The sequence below is a fragment of the Acanthopagrus latus genome, chromosome 20 (assembly GCF_904848185.1).
Source record: "Acanthopagrus latus isolate v.2019 chromosome 20, fAcaLat1.1, whole genome shotgun sequence".
Classification (NCBI taxonomy): domain Eukaryota; kingdom Metazoa; phylum Chordata; class Actinopteri; order Spariformes; family Sparidae; genus Acanthopagrus; species Acanthopagrus latus.
The window spans coordinates 13655764-13675949 of record NC_051058.1 but is presented as its reverse complement, the minus strand read 5'-3'; the positions used below and the strand labels follow the sequence as shown (position 1 = coordinate 13675949).

At 40.5% G+C, this 20186-nt stretch overlaps 1 protein-coding gene across 3 annotated transcripts in view; it reads left to right on the top strand.

Annotated features, from left to right (window-relative positions):
* LOC119009373 (dynamin binding protein) overlaps positions 1–20186 on the top strand; it is a 51504-nt gene that overhangs the window by 8688 nt on the left and 22630 nt on the right. For all 3 annotated transcript variants that reach the window (XM_037080580.1, XM_037080579.1, XM_037080578.1), the window contains exons 2-4: positions 6015–6169; positions 8315–8437; positions 11355–13601. In XM_037080580.1, the coding sequence (XP_036936475.1) occupies positions 6025–6169; positions 8315–8437; positions 11355–13601 (2515 nt within the window). In that variant the 5' untranslated portion in view covers positions 6015–6024. The remainder of the gene's footprint in view (positions 1–6014; positions 6170–8314; positions 8438–11354; positions 13602–20186) is intronic.

The following is a 20186-nucleotide window of genomic DNA, read 5'->3' as shown; positions in this document are numbered from 1 at the left end:
CACGTTGGTGGCGCATCAGCGCAAGCCCGGTCCTGGCAGGCGGACCTAGATAATGAGGCAGCGGCTTCATTGTTGGCATCAGATGACCCTGTTCAATAGAAGGTACAGGCAGTCAGCAGATCCCACTTCCTCCACCCTGTACTCACACTAGCACAGTGTTTCAGCACTCAGGCTCAGGTACCTGTAGAGACAGAGATGAGATGCAAAGGTGGACTCAGTTATGAGTATGTACTTTATATTAGGCTGAAAGATCCAAGGAATGTATCTGATCACAGTTCTTCTTTCTGATATTGCAGTTGCGATTTAAATAGCTGTTTTATTTTCTAGAAATTAAGGTGTTTTTGATTGACAGTCTTATAAGGAATATGATTGTACCAAGTGTTTTTACAAACTTACCAAATTTCCAGGTACGGCTGCGAATCATGATTGTTCTGATGATTATTTTAGTGATTAATCAATCAGTTGTTTAGTCTATAAAATGTGAGAAAATGGTAAAAAATGTCCACGATGATGCCCTCAAATGTCTTGTTTTATCCACAACCCAATGATAAATTTAATGTCAAACGGGGGGAAAGAAACCAGAGAAGTTTGACACTTTCTTCTTGAAAAATTACTTAAAGGATTGATTAATAAAGTCAGTCAGATATGGAAAGTTCAACTTCTAAATATATGTTCCTAAGCAATTAATTTAGCTCGTTTATTAAGATATTACATTAAAGGTACAAAAACATCTTTGTTCAAGCTGAAAAAGAACTAATACTGGAAAACAGAGAGCATATTAAACAGATGGTAGAGAATTTTGGCTCTTTTGAATTGGAGTTTTCACATAAAACTGATTAAACGGCCCCCAACATCAAATTTGCTGATAACTTTCAAGTAGGTGATTCATCTTTTGATGTGAACATGTCAGAAAACAGTGAAACATGCCAGATCTCAGAGTCCAAGGTGACATTTTCCTGGAAAAAATCCTTGTTTTGTCCAATATTATAGCCCAGAACCCAAATATATTGCATTGAAAATTATGCAACAGAGAGAATAGCAGCACATCATCATATTTAAGAAAAGGATATGTATTTTTAAAGATGAATTGATTAGCAATATTGTTGTCCATTAATCTGTTGCCTTTCACTATCGGCTACATTTGATCTCTGTGATCATTATTCTGTGAGCAGATCTAAAGATGCTTTACGCTTTTTTTTATCTGAATGTAATGAGGTATTGCTTAAAATGTTTCTCAGTTGCTCTCAGTTTAATCTTTTTTTGTATGCAGATGTATTTAATGAGGTGGTACCCTCATCAGGCTTACTGAGTCCTTTCTTTTCAGATGGCCTTCGTAAATTGATGGGATATTATCATTTTCATGTAGATTGTTTTGCATTATCAATTTGCAGTGACTGGAGTAAAAAGATGGATGTTTTCTATTGAGACACTGAGACGTCATTGAAACTTAACTCACTGCTACTCACATGAAATGCAAACAATTTACAGCAGACTTCCCATCACATGCTAATACTTTAAGTGCATCTGAAGCTGATTAGTAACGTTGGAAAATGCGCACAAACACACGTGTGCAGAGATGGTTTAGTAATAAGTGATGATAGTTCCAAGGCCACGTCTCAGGTCAGACAGTTGGTGCTTTGTCCCACGGTCAGTTGTGTGTGTGTGTGTGTGTGTGTGTGTGTGTGTGTGCGTGTGTGTGCGTGTGTGTCAGCTGTTGACTTAGCTGTCTGTCGTAATCCTGTTACTTTCTCCAGGACAGTGCCAAGTGGCACACACTAGTCACAGTTATTCACCCTTTTTTTTAAAGAACCTTCTCAGTAATCAGTGATTTAAAATTATGTCATCAGTGCACCTTCAGTTTTGTCTAAAATTCTGAATTTCAGAACCATTATTGAGGGACTGAATTGAAATTCCCTTTAAATAACAACAGAATATTGTCCTATTCCTTCTTTACTGTCTGCCTCTACTGTAGTTATGTCTGTGAGAGGTTTGTTCCAGGACACGCCATTATTATCAGAGTGCCATCGCTTATCAGGACCTCATAAAGCCGAACAGAGGAGACACACCTGTTTGACTCTTGTTATGAAGCCCTCGCAGTGTGTGAAATGCCCCTTGTACTTTCCCAAGACATGTTCTCCGTTTCAGCTTTACAGACCATGTGGTTTATGAACTTAATTGTATATTTTTTTGTGTGTGCACTTCTGAAAATGATACCTTCATTCGACATTTCAAAAGTAATTCGGTTACAATATGGCACTGGTAAACCGCCGGTGTTGTTTCCTCCAGACACGCCTGCTCCTCCTGATGTGATCCCATGTTTCCCTCTCTTTTTTTTTCTCTTTTTTTTTCAAATCCAAACAAAAAGGCCCTCGGCTGGTTATGAGTCAGAATGAGCTGCTCACACACTGAAACTTGCACAGAATGTTTGGGCGATGAGAGGAAGATTTCAAATCAATTCTGGCAATGTGAAACTGCTGTTTTAGCTCAGGATATTTGTAACCGATGGGGAAGATCCAATAACACCAACTCTGCTGACATAATTTTGGAGAATGTACACATATCTTTTGTATTATACATCCACATGAACCCTAAATGATGCCAGCTGCTACATGATTTGATTTGTAAAGTGGAAATGTGATATCGGCCTACAAAGAGTAGAATGAACGCAGTTAGCTGAATAGAATTCAGACTAATTACTCTCGTCAATTGAATAGGCCAATACATGTCTGAAATAGATCTGGGCCTTATGTGAAGTTATCAGGGCGGTCACATGCATCTGAACATTTTCATTGGTCGCAGCAGTGCAGCTGAGATTTAGAGCTTTATTTATTACACAGTTTAGATTATCGCATTGTCCTTGTGGCGTGTGATTTAAAGGTGCAATATATAAGACTTCAAACGAACAGGCTGAACCGTTTCACCAGAGTAACTGCCTGCTGCTGCTAACTGTAGCTGCCATTAGCTTGTTCTCTAATCTCTATTGATCTCTATTAGCTAGAGAAAATGTCTGAGTATCACTGAGGTCATTTGAACATCCATGGCAAGTTTCTCTTCATAACATCCGGGAGTTGTTGACATATTTCACTTTGTGTCAGAAATGTTAATCTCGTGTTGGGAAGAAATTATCACCAGAGTTATTACACTTCATCCGTCCGTTATTTATTTTGAGGACTAGAATGATTCAGCACTTAACTGCATCCATTATGTTGACCATATGGACGATATGGGCCTATTACTATGTCAGCTGTCCTGTAAACATTTGAGCCATGTTGAACTGCTGTAGTGGGACCACGGTGTCACTGGAAAACTAAACAGTGTTTGTGCCAGGCAGCTTGTGTCGTCATCTGCCAGAGCAGGGTGTAAAAGTCACCCAGCGCAGGGGCCACTGACACACTGACAGGCCCATAAATAACACTAAGGAGCTTGTCTGGCTGTATGCAGATCTGAGGATTAACATGAAGAAAGCTGCAGCCGTCCAGTGACTCTTCACAGGGCCTGGCAGCGTGGTCAGGTGTGGGAAGAGGTTTAGTTTCCTGGGTGCTGAACGTAAGCTCAGCTGTGGTAGGCAGGCCGGAAACGCTCAGAGTCAAGAGGTGGAAAGTGGGAAAATGAGTACATGACTTTTCAGAATTTGAGTGAAATGTCAAATGATGCCTGTGCAAAGAAGACTGTAATCTAATCTAATCTAATCCAAATTTGCTACTATGTTTATTTATCTTTTAATACATTTACTTTGGCAGTTGTTTCACTTATGGCTTGCTGTGCGGTGCTCAAGCTCTTTTTAATTCTTGGCACAACATTTTCTGGCAGAACCCTTTCTCACTGCATAAGGTTGGAGAGCAAGACATTATTTGTTTGACACTGAAAAGAAGTTCCTTAGAAATCACACAAATCTGTCCAGTTTGGGTGCACTTTACTTTTATTTGTGGTTAGTTGTGAAAAAGACAAACACGGAAAAAGTGCTCCACACTGTAGCTTCAAGTACAATTTATTAGCAAACACATGTGACATGTCCAGTTAATGTTCATCAGATTTTTTTTACTTTTATAGTTTGTTTTGTTTCTACTGTGCATTGTGTACTCACTGGCAGCGAGATGAGTTATCTTTATTTACTTCTAACCTACCTAACACAAAAGTTCACGTGTTCTTGAAAGTGTGTCTGTTTACGGGAAACCGTTTCATAAACTAAGACACATCAGGTGAGTCTTCGGTAGATCATTATCAGTCACTGTTTCATGGAAACCAGTCCTCGAAGATGGGTGATATGAGTTCACCTGTGTGCATGTCAGGACTTGTTTGATTTGCTATGGTGTCAAAGAGGAGGGCATTGTTGGATTTGAACTGGGAATAAGCAGACATATAATTAACAGTGTGCTTCATGTTGTTCAGCCTGCTCTATTCCAAATAACATTAAGAATACTTCACATTTTATTCATTTATTATGGAGGGATCAGATCAACTGATCTCAACAGAACATGAAATGAACAATAAACAGCATGGCTTCCATTCCACTGAATAAATGGAAACACAGCCCGTCTGCGCTCTTTCCCTCTTCTTGGACACCTCCTGTTGGCTTGCATTAGTTAATGTGGTGGCTCTGGTTTCACTGTGGCTCCAACACTACGTGGTGTTGAGTTGTCAGCCTCCGGTACTTCACAACCTCCCGTACTTCAGTGAAAAGTGACCACTACCTGCTTTTGTTAAGCAAAACAGTTCTGCTTAACCTTTACCGCAGGCAGCCACCCAAACACACACACGCACACACCACACACATTCAGTGCTCTTTCTTTCTGTTAATGCTTGTCATCTGTCCACCGTATCTGCCTCCACCAACACCACGTCCAGGATAACTTGAGTCCCTCCCCAGAGACGGTGTCACTGAACTAGGCTACAGTGCTGTTCCTCTCCCCCTCGGCACACTTAACAGAGGCCCCATTGACTGAAGCAAACTACAGCCCTCTTCTCTCGTTTCCTGTCTCTTTGAGTGCGTCCATCCCCACCTGTGGTTAGTCTGTCTCCAGATAATGATACACAAGGGCCTGTAAAATACTAATTAAAACTAATCTTTGTATGTGTAATTTCTCATTTAGCTTACAGTTGAATTAGCCAGATATCCCGTGTAAAGTTGAATACATTTCTTCTGTTTTGTGTGCCTTTAAGTGATGAAAGCAATTGCAAACACATGCACAGAAGAACGTGGTGTGAAATCACAACCATTCATCCAAATATCTTATCCGTTTCCAAGAGAGACCCAGAAATTAGAGGATTTAACCATGATTGGAGGAGCCGGATGCTCATGTGAGAAATGTCATCAACCACTGAATTGGATTTTCACCATTCATTGTGGAGACAAGTTGTGGAGTAATTAGTGTAAAAAAGAAAAAAGGGCAAAGATCACTGGACTTCAGGGTATTTTTCATTCGGAAGGTGCCTTCATTTAATTAAACCACCTTGTAAATTTGGACAAGAAGTTGGAAGGGGAGAGAGCTCCCCTCTAAAATGAAAGGTGATTGATAAGAAGGTGTTGTTTTTTATTTTTGCATCATGTGAACAAGTGACAGGAAATGTTAAAACAGCGAAAGAATGTGAGACTCAATGGTCAGAATAACATACAGGAGTGTACATCTCTACCTCCTCAAGAGAAACAGGAGACGGATCGAAGAGTGTTGAGGAATGTCCTTCAGCCTTCTTAAGTACAGCCCTCTCTCTTTTGCTTTTCTCGTTCTTTTCTCTCTCCTTTTTATTGTGGCTTTCTCACGCTCTCGCTTCCCCTTTCAGCTGGTGTTGTTCCACAAACTCGAATGAGGCGTTTGTTGATTGGCATGGTGAGCATTTTGAATGGCCCCAGAGTGCCTGTTTAAAGAAAACTTAGCCTGCTGCATCTTCAATCTCTCAGTATCTTTATTAAAGTTTTGCACTTTAAGCATCTCGCCGTGATTCTTTTCATGCATTTTTATAAAAAACAGTGTGGGAATTATCTCTTAATCTCTCTCTTTTTTTTTTAACCTCTGCAGGTTATGAGTGATGGAAGCAGGATCGGTGGTGCGTGCCGTGTTCGAGTTTCTCCCCAGTGTCTCGGAGGAGCTGCCACTCTTCACTGGTGATGTCATCGAGGTGCTCAGTGTCCTGGATGAGTTCTGGTTGCTTGGTAACAAAGATGGCGTCACAGGTGAAGTGTCAGGAATTGTTGTTACTAAAAATAAAATCTATGTGATTGATTGATTGTTTCTCTGAAGAAGTTAGACTTTGCTGGCTACATACAGAAGCTCACTGCAGCTATTGTTTATGAAATAAGCCACATGGGAAACTGTTAGTGACTTATTGGTTTGAAGCGAAGTGTGAAAAAGAGTGTGAAGAATCAGCAGCATTGAAGATGTGTCAAAGACGTGAATGTACTCTGTTGCAGAGATATACCAAAGTTAGCATGCTAACCAGCGAGCCCCGGCCCCCTCCTGTCTTTCGATATGACTTTGCACCAGCAAGAGGCGAGAGTCAGATTGCCTCTGTTGTTTCAGGTGGCAGATGCATGGCAGCTGTTAGCATAGTAAATTAACAAAATAAATTCACAAGATGTCAAGAAATTAAATATTCTGTTTTCCTAACTGAACAGCAAAATACAGATGTTCACCTGCTGAATTCAAGCGTCCCTCTTTTACTCGACTAAGTTGAGCTGAAGTGTCTCGTCAACTCAGCATGTAAAAACTCACCACATCCAAACTCAACATCAACTAAATCGCTCACCATAATAATACTGGATTGTCTTACCACAAATAATTGTAGACATGCTCTGGTTGAAGATCTGGTTAACAACTACTTTGTATCTCTTGAGGGAAATTTGTCATGGACATAATGGCTGCCACATAAAGATAATGCATTCACATACATGCAGCACAGCTCACTTCACACCCTCTGAATTCAGGATACGGAAGGGGTCAGCTACAGTTTCTCTTGCAGGTTTAACTATATTCTTTGCACTGGGCAGAGAGGGAGAGATGGTCCCTCACCCCCATCAATTTCATGAAGATGACTGTGCAATCATTTGTATGTAATGTAGACAGAATGGGAAAACTTCCTCTAAGAGTTTTGTAATGCATTACATAATATGTGCAAGACAGGATACTTGTGGAGTAAGGGGTGTCCACTTTGCCAGGTTCAGAGGATCACAAATCAAACATTGTCGTTCATAAGCAAGTGTGAGAATTTGTAATAACAAATAAATAAATAAAATATCAATAAATACACTCTTACACATTACATGTGTTGTGTATCATATCCCTGGATTTTGCAGGGGGAACCAAATATTTGCCCCTGAAAAGAATGTCATTGTCCCCTCGATTTGTCTGCCCTTGAGGGGTCGAGCGCACAGAAATCCACTTAAGTTTTTTTAAGAGTCGAAGGGATAAGATGAGAAAGGGGATTCCTTCAGAGGGGAAATGCAGATCAGTATAGTGAGGCTTGCTCAGCCACTCCAAGAAACCACAGATCAGTATATCAGTATTACTATGACATGACTTCCTTGGAAAGATAAAAAACTGCCTCAGTGACGTACACTTAGAGAAGTGAAGTTCAGAGAAATGCACATATGGATTACACTAAGGTCTCTCTGCCTCTCTCTTCAAATGTTCTTAATCTGTTGATAGTATATCATTATTTTTACATATATTTTAACTGTAGACTACAGTAAAACAGTAGGCTTGTTAGTTCAGCCTATAAAAACTGATTGTTTTATTCCACAACTTAAATCCACACATTTTAAAGGTCATAAAAATTACACTTTCCTCTCCCTATACTGGTACAGTCTGGAACGCTGGATGTAGACTGTGGTTTGGCCTGTGATTGGCTGACTATTTCAGTCTTCGCCCTCTGCCTTCTGTGTGAAAATCCACTTCTCTATGGGAAACAGCAACATCCTAGGTAGCGATCTGCAGTTTAAACGTCCAAATGTTCCACCAAACCAGTTCCTCTAACACTGTTAAACAATGACACCATCAAGTTGTAGAAGTAGATCTGGCTATGAAAAACCATTGATATTATCTCTTAATACGACTACGACATGGTACGATACGATATGACTCAACTATTACCATACCATACAACTAGATCTAATACGATACGATACAACTACACTTTATTGTCAGTTTTAACTGATATTAGGATGAAGATACTACACCTGGATAACAAAGTACATGTATGGGAGTTACAGAAGCCAATTGTTGTCAGTGTCTTGAAGAGATGAGACTCATGTGTGGGCTGTTTTTTCACTACGTTTACTGCAGTAATTCAGTTGTGTTCTTGTTCTGTCTCCCGTCTCCAGGTCAGTTTCCCAGCACCTTTGTGGAAGAGGTCACCATTCCCAGCACGAAGCCTGGAGACAGACTGTATGTGTGCATCAATGATTACAGCTCAGCAGAGCCGGGCAACCTGTCACTGAAGAGAGGTACAGACACACTGAACACACTCATACAGACCTTTTACCAGTAATGACTGAAGTATGAATCACTCCTTGTCTTTATGACTCTTTAAAACACGAAGACTTTTATCAGCACATACATTGGCTTCCTAATATGTTATTTTTGAGTAGACGTTTTGATCAGCATACTGTAACACAGACCGACTTGTGGTTTTGAAAAGTGCTTCCATTAACGCTGCTGATTTTCTCACTTAGCTTAACGTGTTGATGTCGCTGTGCTCAGGTAAAAACTGTGTTGTGCTGTAGTGTGGCTGTGTTGTGTTGAATGTTGTGGCCTGACGTCTTGTCTCCACTGCCACAAACTGGGAAATTGAATGTTGACAGAAATGAAAATCAAACTATGTTTTTTGTGCAGCATTTGATTTTATATATGAATAAATAGCTTAATTCTTTCTACAAATCACAATGTAATAAACCGATTGATTATATGGAATGGAGACAAGGCACCTATTTGTCATGATGGCAGCCTCTTTGGAAAGGAGCCATGACTCAAATCTGTGGTGTCACTCAGCTGTAATGTCTGCTGGAGCCTCTCTAGAAATTGAGTTCAGAATGAAAGTAAAAGGAGACACTGCACAGTAAGGGACTTTCTAAAGATATGTTGGAACTGATACCACAGGAATAAAAGGTGAAGAAACCCAAGTCTTATATTCTGTACACACTCAATTATAGACATAGGTTTGCATCTGTAGTTGTAAAAATTGGTTTCTAATTTCCATGTTCATGGGAACTGCTTAGTTCAATGTCAGTGTTATCCTGCTAACCCAAAATGTATTAATTAGTTAATTTCTTATTTCATTCACTTTATTCACTTTGTGAAATCAAATTGATCAGCTCTTTATTGATAGGATCCTTTATTGATTCAGAAATGGATAAATTGTATTTAGATAAAGAGAGAGATGCATTTTTAAAGTAATAACATATCTGTGTTGTCTTCTGATTTGCTGTTCTGTGATGTACGAAGTCCATACACCCAAAAGAGCTATAAGATGATGGATATTTATCTGCAAATTTTAAAAACTTAGAGAGTTTCTGCTGTAATTCCCGATTGTTGTGTTTTCTTGAGCAAAGCATGAAGGCCTCTCTACCTGGCTGATAGTATCACCTGATAATATGGTACCTAACCAAATAATAATTTAAATAAAACCATGGTGGATTCCCCTGTGGGATGTTATTGTATAGAAACAAAGCCAGTGTTGACATAATGAACACACAATGTCTCTTACTAAAACTCGCCACTAGATGTCACAAGAGTCCACCTGAAACCCTGAAACTGTCCTCAGCAGGCTATTGTGTTCTCTTATTACATTACCTGACATGATTACATTAATTGTTATGCTGTTTTTTTTTCTTATCTGTCATTCATAACACTCTCACAGATGTTTGCAGAGGTCTTTTACATTGGTAAAACTTTTTTTTTTTTAATCCATAGAAGTGATAGTTGTAGCCTTAGTAGTAGTTGGAGTTTAATGGAAAAGTTACTTTTGATTTAAAAAAAACCCTTTAAAATAAATGGATTACATTAAAGTTTGTTTGATATACAGTGGAAAGTCACTTTGCTTTTCAATAGGATAAACTATATCCAATAATTGATCAACATTTCACAGTGTCTCTTTGCCATAACTACACGTTTATTATTTTGTTTTAATCTGATTTTGATTGAACATTTAACCCACATTTAATCAACAACAGTATTACAAGATATTTTTGTATTGTCAGAGATAAATAACACTTCCCGGATCAGGGGAAACGATCTCGCCGTCTGAGAGTTGAAATGTTCATTTCCAGTATGAATTTCCATGGTCCCGATTGGCAGTGTGCCAGTTATGGTCGCAGACACAATGGGAGGTGGAGCCGCAGGTCTTTGGAATGTGACCCCCGTGACTTATGGTGGACCAGTCAACATTCCTGTTATCCCTGATTCTCCAGATATATTAACAGCAGCGTTGACTCCTGTAAAGTTATTAGGAATGCAATGATGAAGTTTATATAATGGAGATGTAATCTGATCAGGGTTACCTGAATGCTGTCCAAGAAACTGGACAAAAATGTCTAAAATACATTTCTTGTTAAGTGAAATCAGTTCAATTCTTCACAAACAGTGCAAAATATACCAATAACAAAAACAAATCAGCTACCACACTCTCTGCCAGGCCCACAAGTTCTCTGTCTCACAAGCAGCAACTATAGGGTTGTTCTTTGAATAATCAATTGGCTAATAACATGATTAGAGAATTTGTGGAAGACTTGCAGGCATTTATTTGATGGGGTATTTGTGGGTCCTCCTCTAAAAGGATGTTTTGCATGTTTTAATCAAATATATGTGATTTCACATCATTTGGGGCCAATATTTTACCACATCTGTGTACACAAAGTTGGAAAAAGCAGATTGTTAATGAACAACAACCAAGAAGTTACTGATCAAGTCCACGGATTGCATTGGATTGAATTTGAAAGTCTAAAGAAGAATAAAGCTCTTAGAGTACACCAATCCTTTGTTTTGAGCAACAGCAACAAGGCCTACAGCTTGTTTAAAAACCCAATAAATGATGGAACAAATTATCTCAAATATCTGTTTGATTTGGCCCTGTTAGGAAAAGTATACCTCTGCCAAAATGGCCTTCACTCTCTGAATGACTCTGACCTGTTAAACAACAGATTATTGCGAATGTTAAAATTGGCCTGATAAAAGATAATAAAACATTTTTGAATGTGAATTGGTCTACATTAAACACCTTACCTTCCCACTTTTGTCTCTTAGCACATTCTTAGTCTCGCGGTGCTTACAATTCTCCTCTTAACATAACACCTGAGAACAAAGTGTAACTTTTTATTTAGCATTTAACTGTGACTTAAAGGGTTTGTTTATCCTTTTTCTCTCTAGGTGATGTGGTAGTTGGAGAGGCAGGGGGGTGCATGAACCTTGGAGAAACCTGGCAGCGTGGTTGTAATGCCTGGGGCGTCCGCGGTGTCTTCCCAACATCATGTGTAAAGGAGCTGAACCTCTCTGGCCGCTCCAGGCTGCTGTCTGAACGCTCGGCTCAAGCCCAGGCATCAGAGCTCCCACCTTATGCCCTGGGCCAGGCTCGAGCCCTTATGAATCTCCATGCACAGCTCAATGAGGAGCTGGACTTCCGTGAGGGGGATTTGATCATCATCACCGGCCTGCCTGAGCCGGGCTGGTTCCAAGGGGAGCTGGAGGGCCGCAGGGGCATCTTCCCAGAGGGATTTGTGGAGCTCCTTGGTCCCCTTCGTTCACCTCAAGAACCTGTGGACTGCCGGTATTTGAACAATGACTCTGAATTTAGCTATGAGGACCCATATGATGCAGGAGAGGGGACCGAGGAGGAAGGTGTAGAAGAAGGAGAGGTCTTTGAGAGAGAGGAAGAGGAGCAGAAGGAGGTTGTAGTAGTAGAAGAGGAAGAGGAGGAGGAGGAGGAAGGTGGTGTCTATGCAGTGGCACTGTATGAGTTTCGGGCCATGGAACCAGGTGAGTTGGACTTTGATATGGGAGATCGCATTCGTGTAATAAGTACTATGGAAGATGGTTGGCTGGAGGGTCAGCTGCGAGGGCGACGTGGTATTTTTCCTCATCGTTTTGTCAAAATAGATGATGATGGACAAAAGGCTTCAGATGACTCACATGCTGTTGAACCTGAAGGAGATAAAGAGAACAGCTGTACATCTGAATACAGCTCAGACCCGGTATGTCCCAATGGGCCAGAGAATGAGCCCGAATGGAGGACATATGAGGATCATACAGTATGGGACTTGGACTACTTTGAAAAGACTGAGGAGCAGAGGTGTCAAAATGTAAACAACAGAACTGAAACTGAAACTACCAATAGAGGACGAGGACATGAAGGTAACAGGCCTGACTCTCAGCCTCGTAGACCTGTCGCCCCAGCACAGAGAAGGCCTGAGCGACCCAAATCAACTCCTCCCGCAAGGCCCAGACTCCCATCTCGGCCTAGCCCGCCTGCACGTAGCCATAGACACCATAGCCCATCAACTGGCGCCAGTCAGTCTAAGTATACAAATGGTAGCTCTCGATCTTTACAGTCCAAACTAAGCCATAGCCTAACCCTCCCTAGAAGTCACTCTGGTTGGTCTAAAGAGAGCAGATACTACCAGAGTTCATCAGCAGAAGGTGCCACCACCAATACCAGAAGTCCCAGTCTCGGCCAGGCTTTATTTAAACTTGCTCAGGCCCATAAACAGAAGAAACTAACTCGCCACGCAAGTGTCAGTGATGCTGATATGATGATGGGCAGCTCTGAGATACGGCGTTCCCAGACGATGCGTGGCTCCAATGGTTTAACGCCAACATCCATCACCTTGGATGCCTTGGCAAGCTCAACCAGTGACCTGGAGACAAAGCTGACCCAGCAGCTTTTCGAATTTGAGAAAAGTTTGACTTCTTCATACAGTGATACTGACATGAGTTCAGGTGCTTCCAGGGACATGTCCTTTGTAGGTGACCTGAGCCAGCAATCTCATATCTCACGCCACTTTTCCATTCTGGACTTCAGCGATGAAAGGGATATCATCCGAGGCTCCATGCACTCACCCGTGTCCCAACACTTGCAGTCAAACTCGGCCTGTTCCTCACTTGAGAGGCGCAGGACCCTTCGCCCTCCTCCTCCTCGTCCTAGAGCTCATCGTCCGCCAGCCCCAGCTGCATACAAACCAGCCCGCCCTGCTCCACGTCCTCCTCCTCGTTGCCCGAGACAAAATACTGCTCCTCCATCCAGCAGCCAGATCTTCTACACTCCTGACGAACCAGCTATAAACATCCTAGACCAAAAAACAGAAGGGCAGGACGAGTTTGGTGACCTTGCAGCTGCCCAGGACCAAGAAATCCAGCGGCAACTGGAAGCCGAGAAAGAGCTGGAGAGAGAGATGGAGCTGGAAAGTCAGAGACAGCAGGAAGAGGAGGAAAGGTATCAGCTGCTGCTACGTCTGCAAGAGGTAGAGCACGACATGGAGGCATACGCCCACACAGCGGAAGAACTCAGGACCATGTTGGAGGAGGAGGAAGATGAGACGGCCCGCATGCAAGCCATGGAGAATCTGGAGTTCTGCAACTACACGCTGGAGACACTTGCCCTGGAGCAGCAGCAGCTACAAGGTAAGACTGTCGGACATTGGATTGAGTATTTGTGGGTATTTTATGCTTTTATCAGATACACAACAGTGGAGACAGTGAATTAACTTACAGCAAAGGTTCAAGTCAGGAATCATCTGTGTTTTTGTGATCAGTGGCCTTAGAAACCAAAACCACCAGGGAGCCCTGGGATTGGGAGTCTCTGGGAGTCTTTGGTTAAACCCAAACTTGGATGCTCTAGATAACATCATAGATATGATGGAAATTGGAAACAAGGTCGATTTAAATCAACTCTTGTTGAGTAGTTTTTGGCAAGTGCCAGAGTTTATGCTCACAGTTTATGCTTGTCTAATGTTAAGTATAAACATTCACTGCTTGCAGTTCATACAGAGGTAGCATTCACCAATTGTCTTAATGAGGTGCTGATCACTGACTGCAGGCTAGAAAATAAGAACCTTTTCAGTCTTGAAGAAGGCCTGAGGGCCAAAACATTATTTAATTAAGTAAACTGCATATAGAGCCAGAGTGTGTTACACTTTTTCCCAATGAACACTGATGGATACACAAATTTAATTCAATGTAGGCTATGAGCATTTTAGACAGGAAATCTTTATATAATACCATATACTGACATAAAGAAACTGTGGAAACATGCATTAATGGAGATGTTTTCTAGAGATGCAACGATTAATTGGTCTGTGGTCAACTAATACGTTTTTGAATAACTAATTAGTTTGAGTAAATTTTGAGAAATTATAGATTCCATTCAGTTTTCAGTGACAGTTAACTGAATTGAGGACTGCATCTTTCACCATCTTCTGACATATTTTAGACCAAACATCTAATCCATTAATCAGGAATATGATAAACAGATTAACTGACCATGAAAATAATGGTTAGTTGCAGCCTCAGTATTTTCCTTTGGTTTTCCTGTTTTTTCCCCTTCAATTAGAAGTCAGCTAGCTACTGTAGCAGAGAGTGAAGACAGAAGACAGAGAAAAAGAGGACAAATAAAGCAGCATTTCTTTTGCTTGATGTCATAGTCCTCTTCTGAGGCTCTTTCGCCTGCAGGTTAGCTCATAAAGTAATACCAATCCACTGAAGACAAAATGCAATATTGGAGGAATCTAAAAACGAGCCGTCTGTGCTTACCAGATTTCCTCTCCCGACACACACACACACACACGTACACACACGCACACAACCACAAGTTATTTAAATTCCACTGTGAACTATGCAAACAAGACATCCCTATTTACCATCCACGCCAATCAGCGGATGGAGGATTGTGTATTTAAATTAGGAGTTATCATAACAATGTGTGTGCGTGCATTTGTGCGTGCACATATTGTGGGAATCTGCTTTGTCTCACTGCCCTGTTCATTTGGAAAAATAAAGCACATGCGGCAGTACAAGGATGTCTCTGCAGGGTTTATGTGGAGTAAAGGGAAATTAGTTTGTCTAGTTTTGAAGAAAGTTTTGTCTGTAAGTTTTGAGTGTAATCAGGTTTTAAAAGTATATATACTTAATAGTTTTCACATCTTATTTGGCATGTCTTTTGAAACTGTTGCAACTGCATTTTTAAAGTCTGATTAACCTGGAAGTGAGGTATCAAATGTTTGTACAAAGATATTGCAGATTTTCTACAGAGCACATACATTCAGTGACACAGTCTTCTCAAGTATGTTTACATATTTCAAAAACAATAGTTATGTACTGGATTTGCCATCTCATACTGTCTGAGCGCATGGTGCCATCTTTGGCAGCCCAACACTTTTTCACATAGGTACGAGGTGCATTCCTGCACATAGTGAGAGGGCAAGCAAGGCACATGGGCCTCTGCCTTTTTCCACCCCTTCTCTTTCTTTTAGTCCCCTCTCTGTCTCTTCCAAATGTCCTCACAGTTTCCTCACTCCACACCTTTCATCCTTTTTCCTCCATCATCTGTTCCTTTTAAAAGCGAGGGAGCAGTGGGAATACATTGGATGTGGTTCTTGGGATTTCTTGAGGTAGTGGAGACGGCATGGCCCACTTTAGAGTGGGACCCGGAGTGTGGTTGTGGCGAGCTGTGACATGGCCCGTGGCACACTTCTCCACACTGTTTGGATTCGCTCGGCAGGCCAGGTCCAACAGAGTAGCAGGTAGGCTTGAACTCAACAGGTTATTACTCAGACTGCTGTGCTGTTTGACAGCCAGAGAGGGGTTCTGTGTTAGTGCCTGGCTCGAGGGAAATGGTTGTTGAAAATGCTTCCAAATTACTTTCCGGTATGGAATCAACTTCTTATGAAGCAGGGTGTTAATATGAATGTATATTTTATTTATGATTCTGTGTTGTTGTTGAATAGTAAAAGGTTGGTAATAAAATTAGAAAAAGAACGATCACTCTGAGGGCAGTGTGACAATGTTTACCATGATATAAATGTGTAGCTATCCGTTAAATGTTACTGATTAGATTTAGAATGTCCCCTTGAGACATATTGGTATGTTTTGTCCCCTGTTAAGGAGTATCAGATAGCATTATCTAGCTCTGCTCTGATTGGTCCAGCCTGAGAGTATAATGATCCTAAATCATGCAGACAACACCTGGGTGATGAATGTGTCTAATCTGACAATTCATGGCAAAGATAAATTACTCTGTTAAATTCTGTTTCAGTGCCATGTGCGGTTTGACTTCTAGCTCTTGTTGAATTAGGCCAACAAGAGCATTGTTGCAGATTTTTACCTCTGCCAACCAACGAACAGATTTCCACAAAACTTGGATAGAGGATGGGTCTCAGCCCAGACTAGACCTCATTACCTTTTTGGTCTGGGGTAAGATCCAGGAATTTTATTCTCACTTACTTTGAAATAGCAATTTTCAACATTTTCATTACATTTTCAGGGATTAGTGCATGGATATTAATTAAAAAAAACAAAAAACAAAAACCTGTGTATTTAGGTGGCTGTTATCTATGACCGTGTTCAATTGATGCTGATCTTAGAATTATGGTTAAGCAGTTATCTGTGATTTACAATGCAGAGTGATACAGGGCTATCAGTTTGATATTGGATTAGGGGTGATTGAATTAAAGGGGGCTGTTGGGCCTTTGCAGAGGTATATTCCCTACTTTTTGTGACAACATTGTATTCTTAAATTGTTTTTTCATCAATGGTGTCAAACTCATTTAATAGGAAATCCCGATTTTTATTTGACTTGTTGGATTTGCCCCTTAAAAATATGTTTGTTTTTATCCATGAACAGTTCCTCCACTGAGATGTTAGATGCATTATTTTATCACTACATTACATTACTTGGATTAACTTCCCAGCAGCAGAGCTCACTATTTTTTATGTTATAAATGTCCCCATTCATTTAGCAGGTTTCTCTCTAATTCCTGCGAACAGCCAATTTTCTTTGTAATGTTAATGTATCTTATTTTCCACTGAAGGCAGAGTTTTAGTTCTATTTCATTCTTATAGCTAATGTTTCTCAATGATCGTTGATCAAAAACTGATAAACAGACATGATTTCTTTGAATTGTGATTGAATACCAGATTTAATCTTGTTTGTATTTATACCTGTAAGCTCAAAATCGGTGAGTGCCTGTTAATTGTTTCTATTTTTGTTGCACTGAAATGACTCACATCGTTTTTAATTGGATCTATCGTTCTTCAATACCTCTTCAATGAGTGAGTCCGTGATCTTTATGTCTGCCAATGAAAAGAATTAGCCTGAGGGCAGGAACACGTTCCACTGGCTACAGGTGCCTCTAAGGGTCATGCAACCACATAGTTTCTTTTCACTCATCATGTTACAGGAGTTCTCACACCCTCCTTTCACAGTAATAAAATGTGATAATCAAACTCTGTTATTTGTCACACTGTTAGATGTGGAAATGGACCAAGATGGGGACATGATTTGCAAGAGTTGAAATTCAGCTCATGGAAAGAAACGGCACACACACCCTTTGCATAATGTTTGATATGCTAATTATCAACACATTAGTCTGATACTAAAGCTTATAGTATGATTTGTTAATAGGATATTATGTTTCCCTTTGTTTTCACATTTAATCCTTATCTTACAGACATCAAGCAAAGTCTCTTGGTTTTTGTTGCAAAGAAACGTGTTTGTCATCCTATTGCTATGTGTCCACACACAAACATGAACACGCACACTCACCCAGGAGTTAGTGTTTTCCGTGCTTTCACAGGGTGTGTTCCTGAGTGTGACGTTTGAAAGACAATGGCGGCTTATTGTTGTAAGGCAGGGAGTAATTTCAACACTGAGCTCTGCCTGCACTTCACTGTGCAAAGGCCAGTTCAAAGTCCTCAGAGAAGCTGAAAGAGGCGTAGACTGAAACTGAAAACAGAAAGAATCGATCATATGCTAACAGAGTGTGTTGAATATCTCTGGAAACCTTTTCGTTCAAGACGTTTTCTGTAAATACAAAAAAGAATCAAAGGATTTCTATCTGATTATAAGCTGTATTGAACTGTTTCTCATTACATCTGACCAATTTTGTTATGTATTACAATTGCTCAGAATCATTATTTACAACCACTGTATTTTGAAAAGTCAAACATGATCTGACCTTTAAATCAAGATACAGTTCTGCTGTCAGTGTGTAATAATACTGGCTTGTTGTCCAAACTGCATGCCTGTGTATGTGATGGTGATTTGGGACCAGACAATTTGGTGTTTATGTGTAATCTTTGTCACAAAATATGATGAGGTCTGTGGGAAGAAGTTTACAGTGTGTTTGGAGCTGGTCGCCCTTTTTTCTCACACACAAGTGCAGTTTTTTCTATCGCTACCATCTCTTTGTCCTTCCTCTTTTCTTGTTTAAGCTCTTTGACCTTCAGCCTCTTTTAATTTTTCAAACCCAACAATTAAAACACCTCCATCGGCTTCCATGACTCCACAGCCGGATCTATTTAACACTGTTTTGAGGATCTGTTTCAGCTTCAGGTTTCCCTCAGTCAGCCCCACAAACTGGGAGGCTTCTAGGCTGCAGACAGTTTGGTATATGACCTTATTTCTGGACATCATAACCATTTTTTGTTTAAGTGTTGAATGTTGATGAAGTCCTTGACACCTTCAGCTGCATAAGCTCACACAGCCAAAGAGAGGAATGTTTTGTTTGACATTCCTGCAATCACACAGTTTCGGTCATGTACAGCTACTGAAAGCTGAGATGTTGAACACTGATAATTAAACAGCCTTATGTAAGAAGAGAACAATGTCAAAGTAAAATTTCAAAGCTCAGCCTTGTGAAACTCTGAAATATGGGTTTTGGCCTGCTGTGCATCTAAATGATTTTTTTCTTACAAAACAGAGATTCTTGTCATATTTTCAAATTTTTTTGTAGTCTCTTTCCCTGGATCAAGCAAGAATACTTGCAGAGTTTCAATTATTTTGTTGTAAACAAGATGCAAAATGATTGGAAGATAAAATCATCCTGTAAGAGTGTATTTTGTAGTGTATACACAGAATCTAAAGTATTTGTTTACATGTATCCCTACTTGTGTCCAATCTGTTATTTTAGCTCTTTATATGTAACTTTTTTAAGCGTTTCATCCAATTAAAGCACATTTTATGTCCTGGTTTGTGAAAAAGTGTATCGTGATTGGGTTACTTAACACCAGTTAAATCAAACCAGGCAAAAAAAAAAAACTTTGGTATTGAAAGAACACACAAGTTCTAGCTTCTAATTACATTTTAGTTAGTTTGAATTGATGGTAAATTGACACTGCCCCACATGTGTGTGTCTGTGTGTACCACGTGCACTTGAGTGTATGCAAGTCCTTTAAACCTGCCTCTTTCATGGAGAGTTAAGGGGGGAGGGATATATTATACTCCAGCTTTATGAATAGGCCTGAGTTTTTTCTCACACTAAAAGATCGTGTCTCTACTGCGATTGGGGACAGTCCTCAACAATAGCTCATTGTACACACCAGCAGCTACTTTTTCAGTAGCTGCTCTGGCCTAATCATTTGTGCACTCTCAAAAATCTGCCCCTCTCCACACTTGTTGAATTACTCCAAATATCTGAAAAACAATAACGCTCTTTCTCTTAAATCTTTCCCTTTCACTTATTTTAAACTTTGCACTCACGTGGCTGACTTCATGTGTAAATAACTGCACCGCCGTGAAACGTAGGGTCAAAGTCAAACTGGCAGACTGAGGTCAGTTTCTCACTCACTTTCAGTTTACCAACATGTATCAGAGTTGAATGTTAGAGCTAGTTGAAAGCATGCAGGAATGAGTGGCATATTAGGTTTTGTCAGTGCAGGCTGTATTAATGACCACAGCAGTGAAACTCACAGGAAATAGCAAAAACAATGAAAACAGGATACAAGGAAGGATGGAGGATTGTTCATGGCAGTGATGAACAAAACATGTAGTTCCAAGTCTGCAGCCCCTCAGCGGCAGACTGCAGTTTGTCTACATATTCCATCAAAGAAAAGTCTCCAGGCAGTCTGTTTTCCTGCAAGCAGAGGTACTAGCCAATTGACACATTGGGAGGGGCTCTTGGGCTAATCCTCCACTCATGTGACTCCACTGAATCATTAACCCAAGGAGGCCCCTCCTTCAGTAATCCCTCCCTCCCTTCCTTCCACGATTCG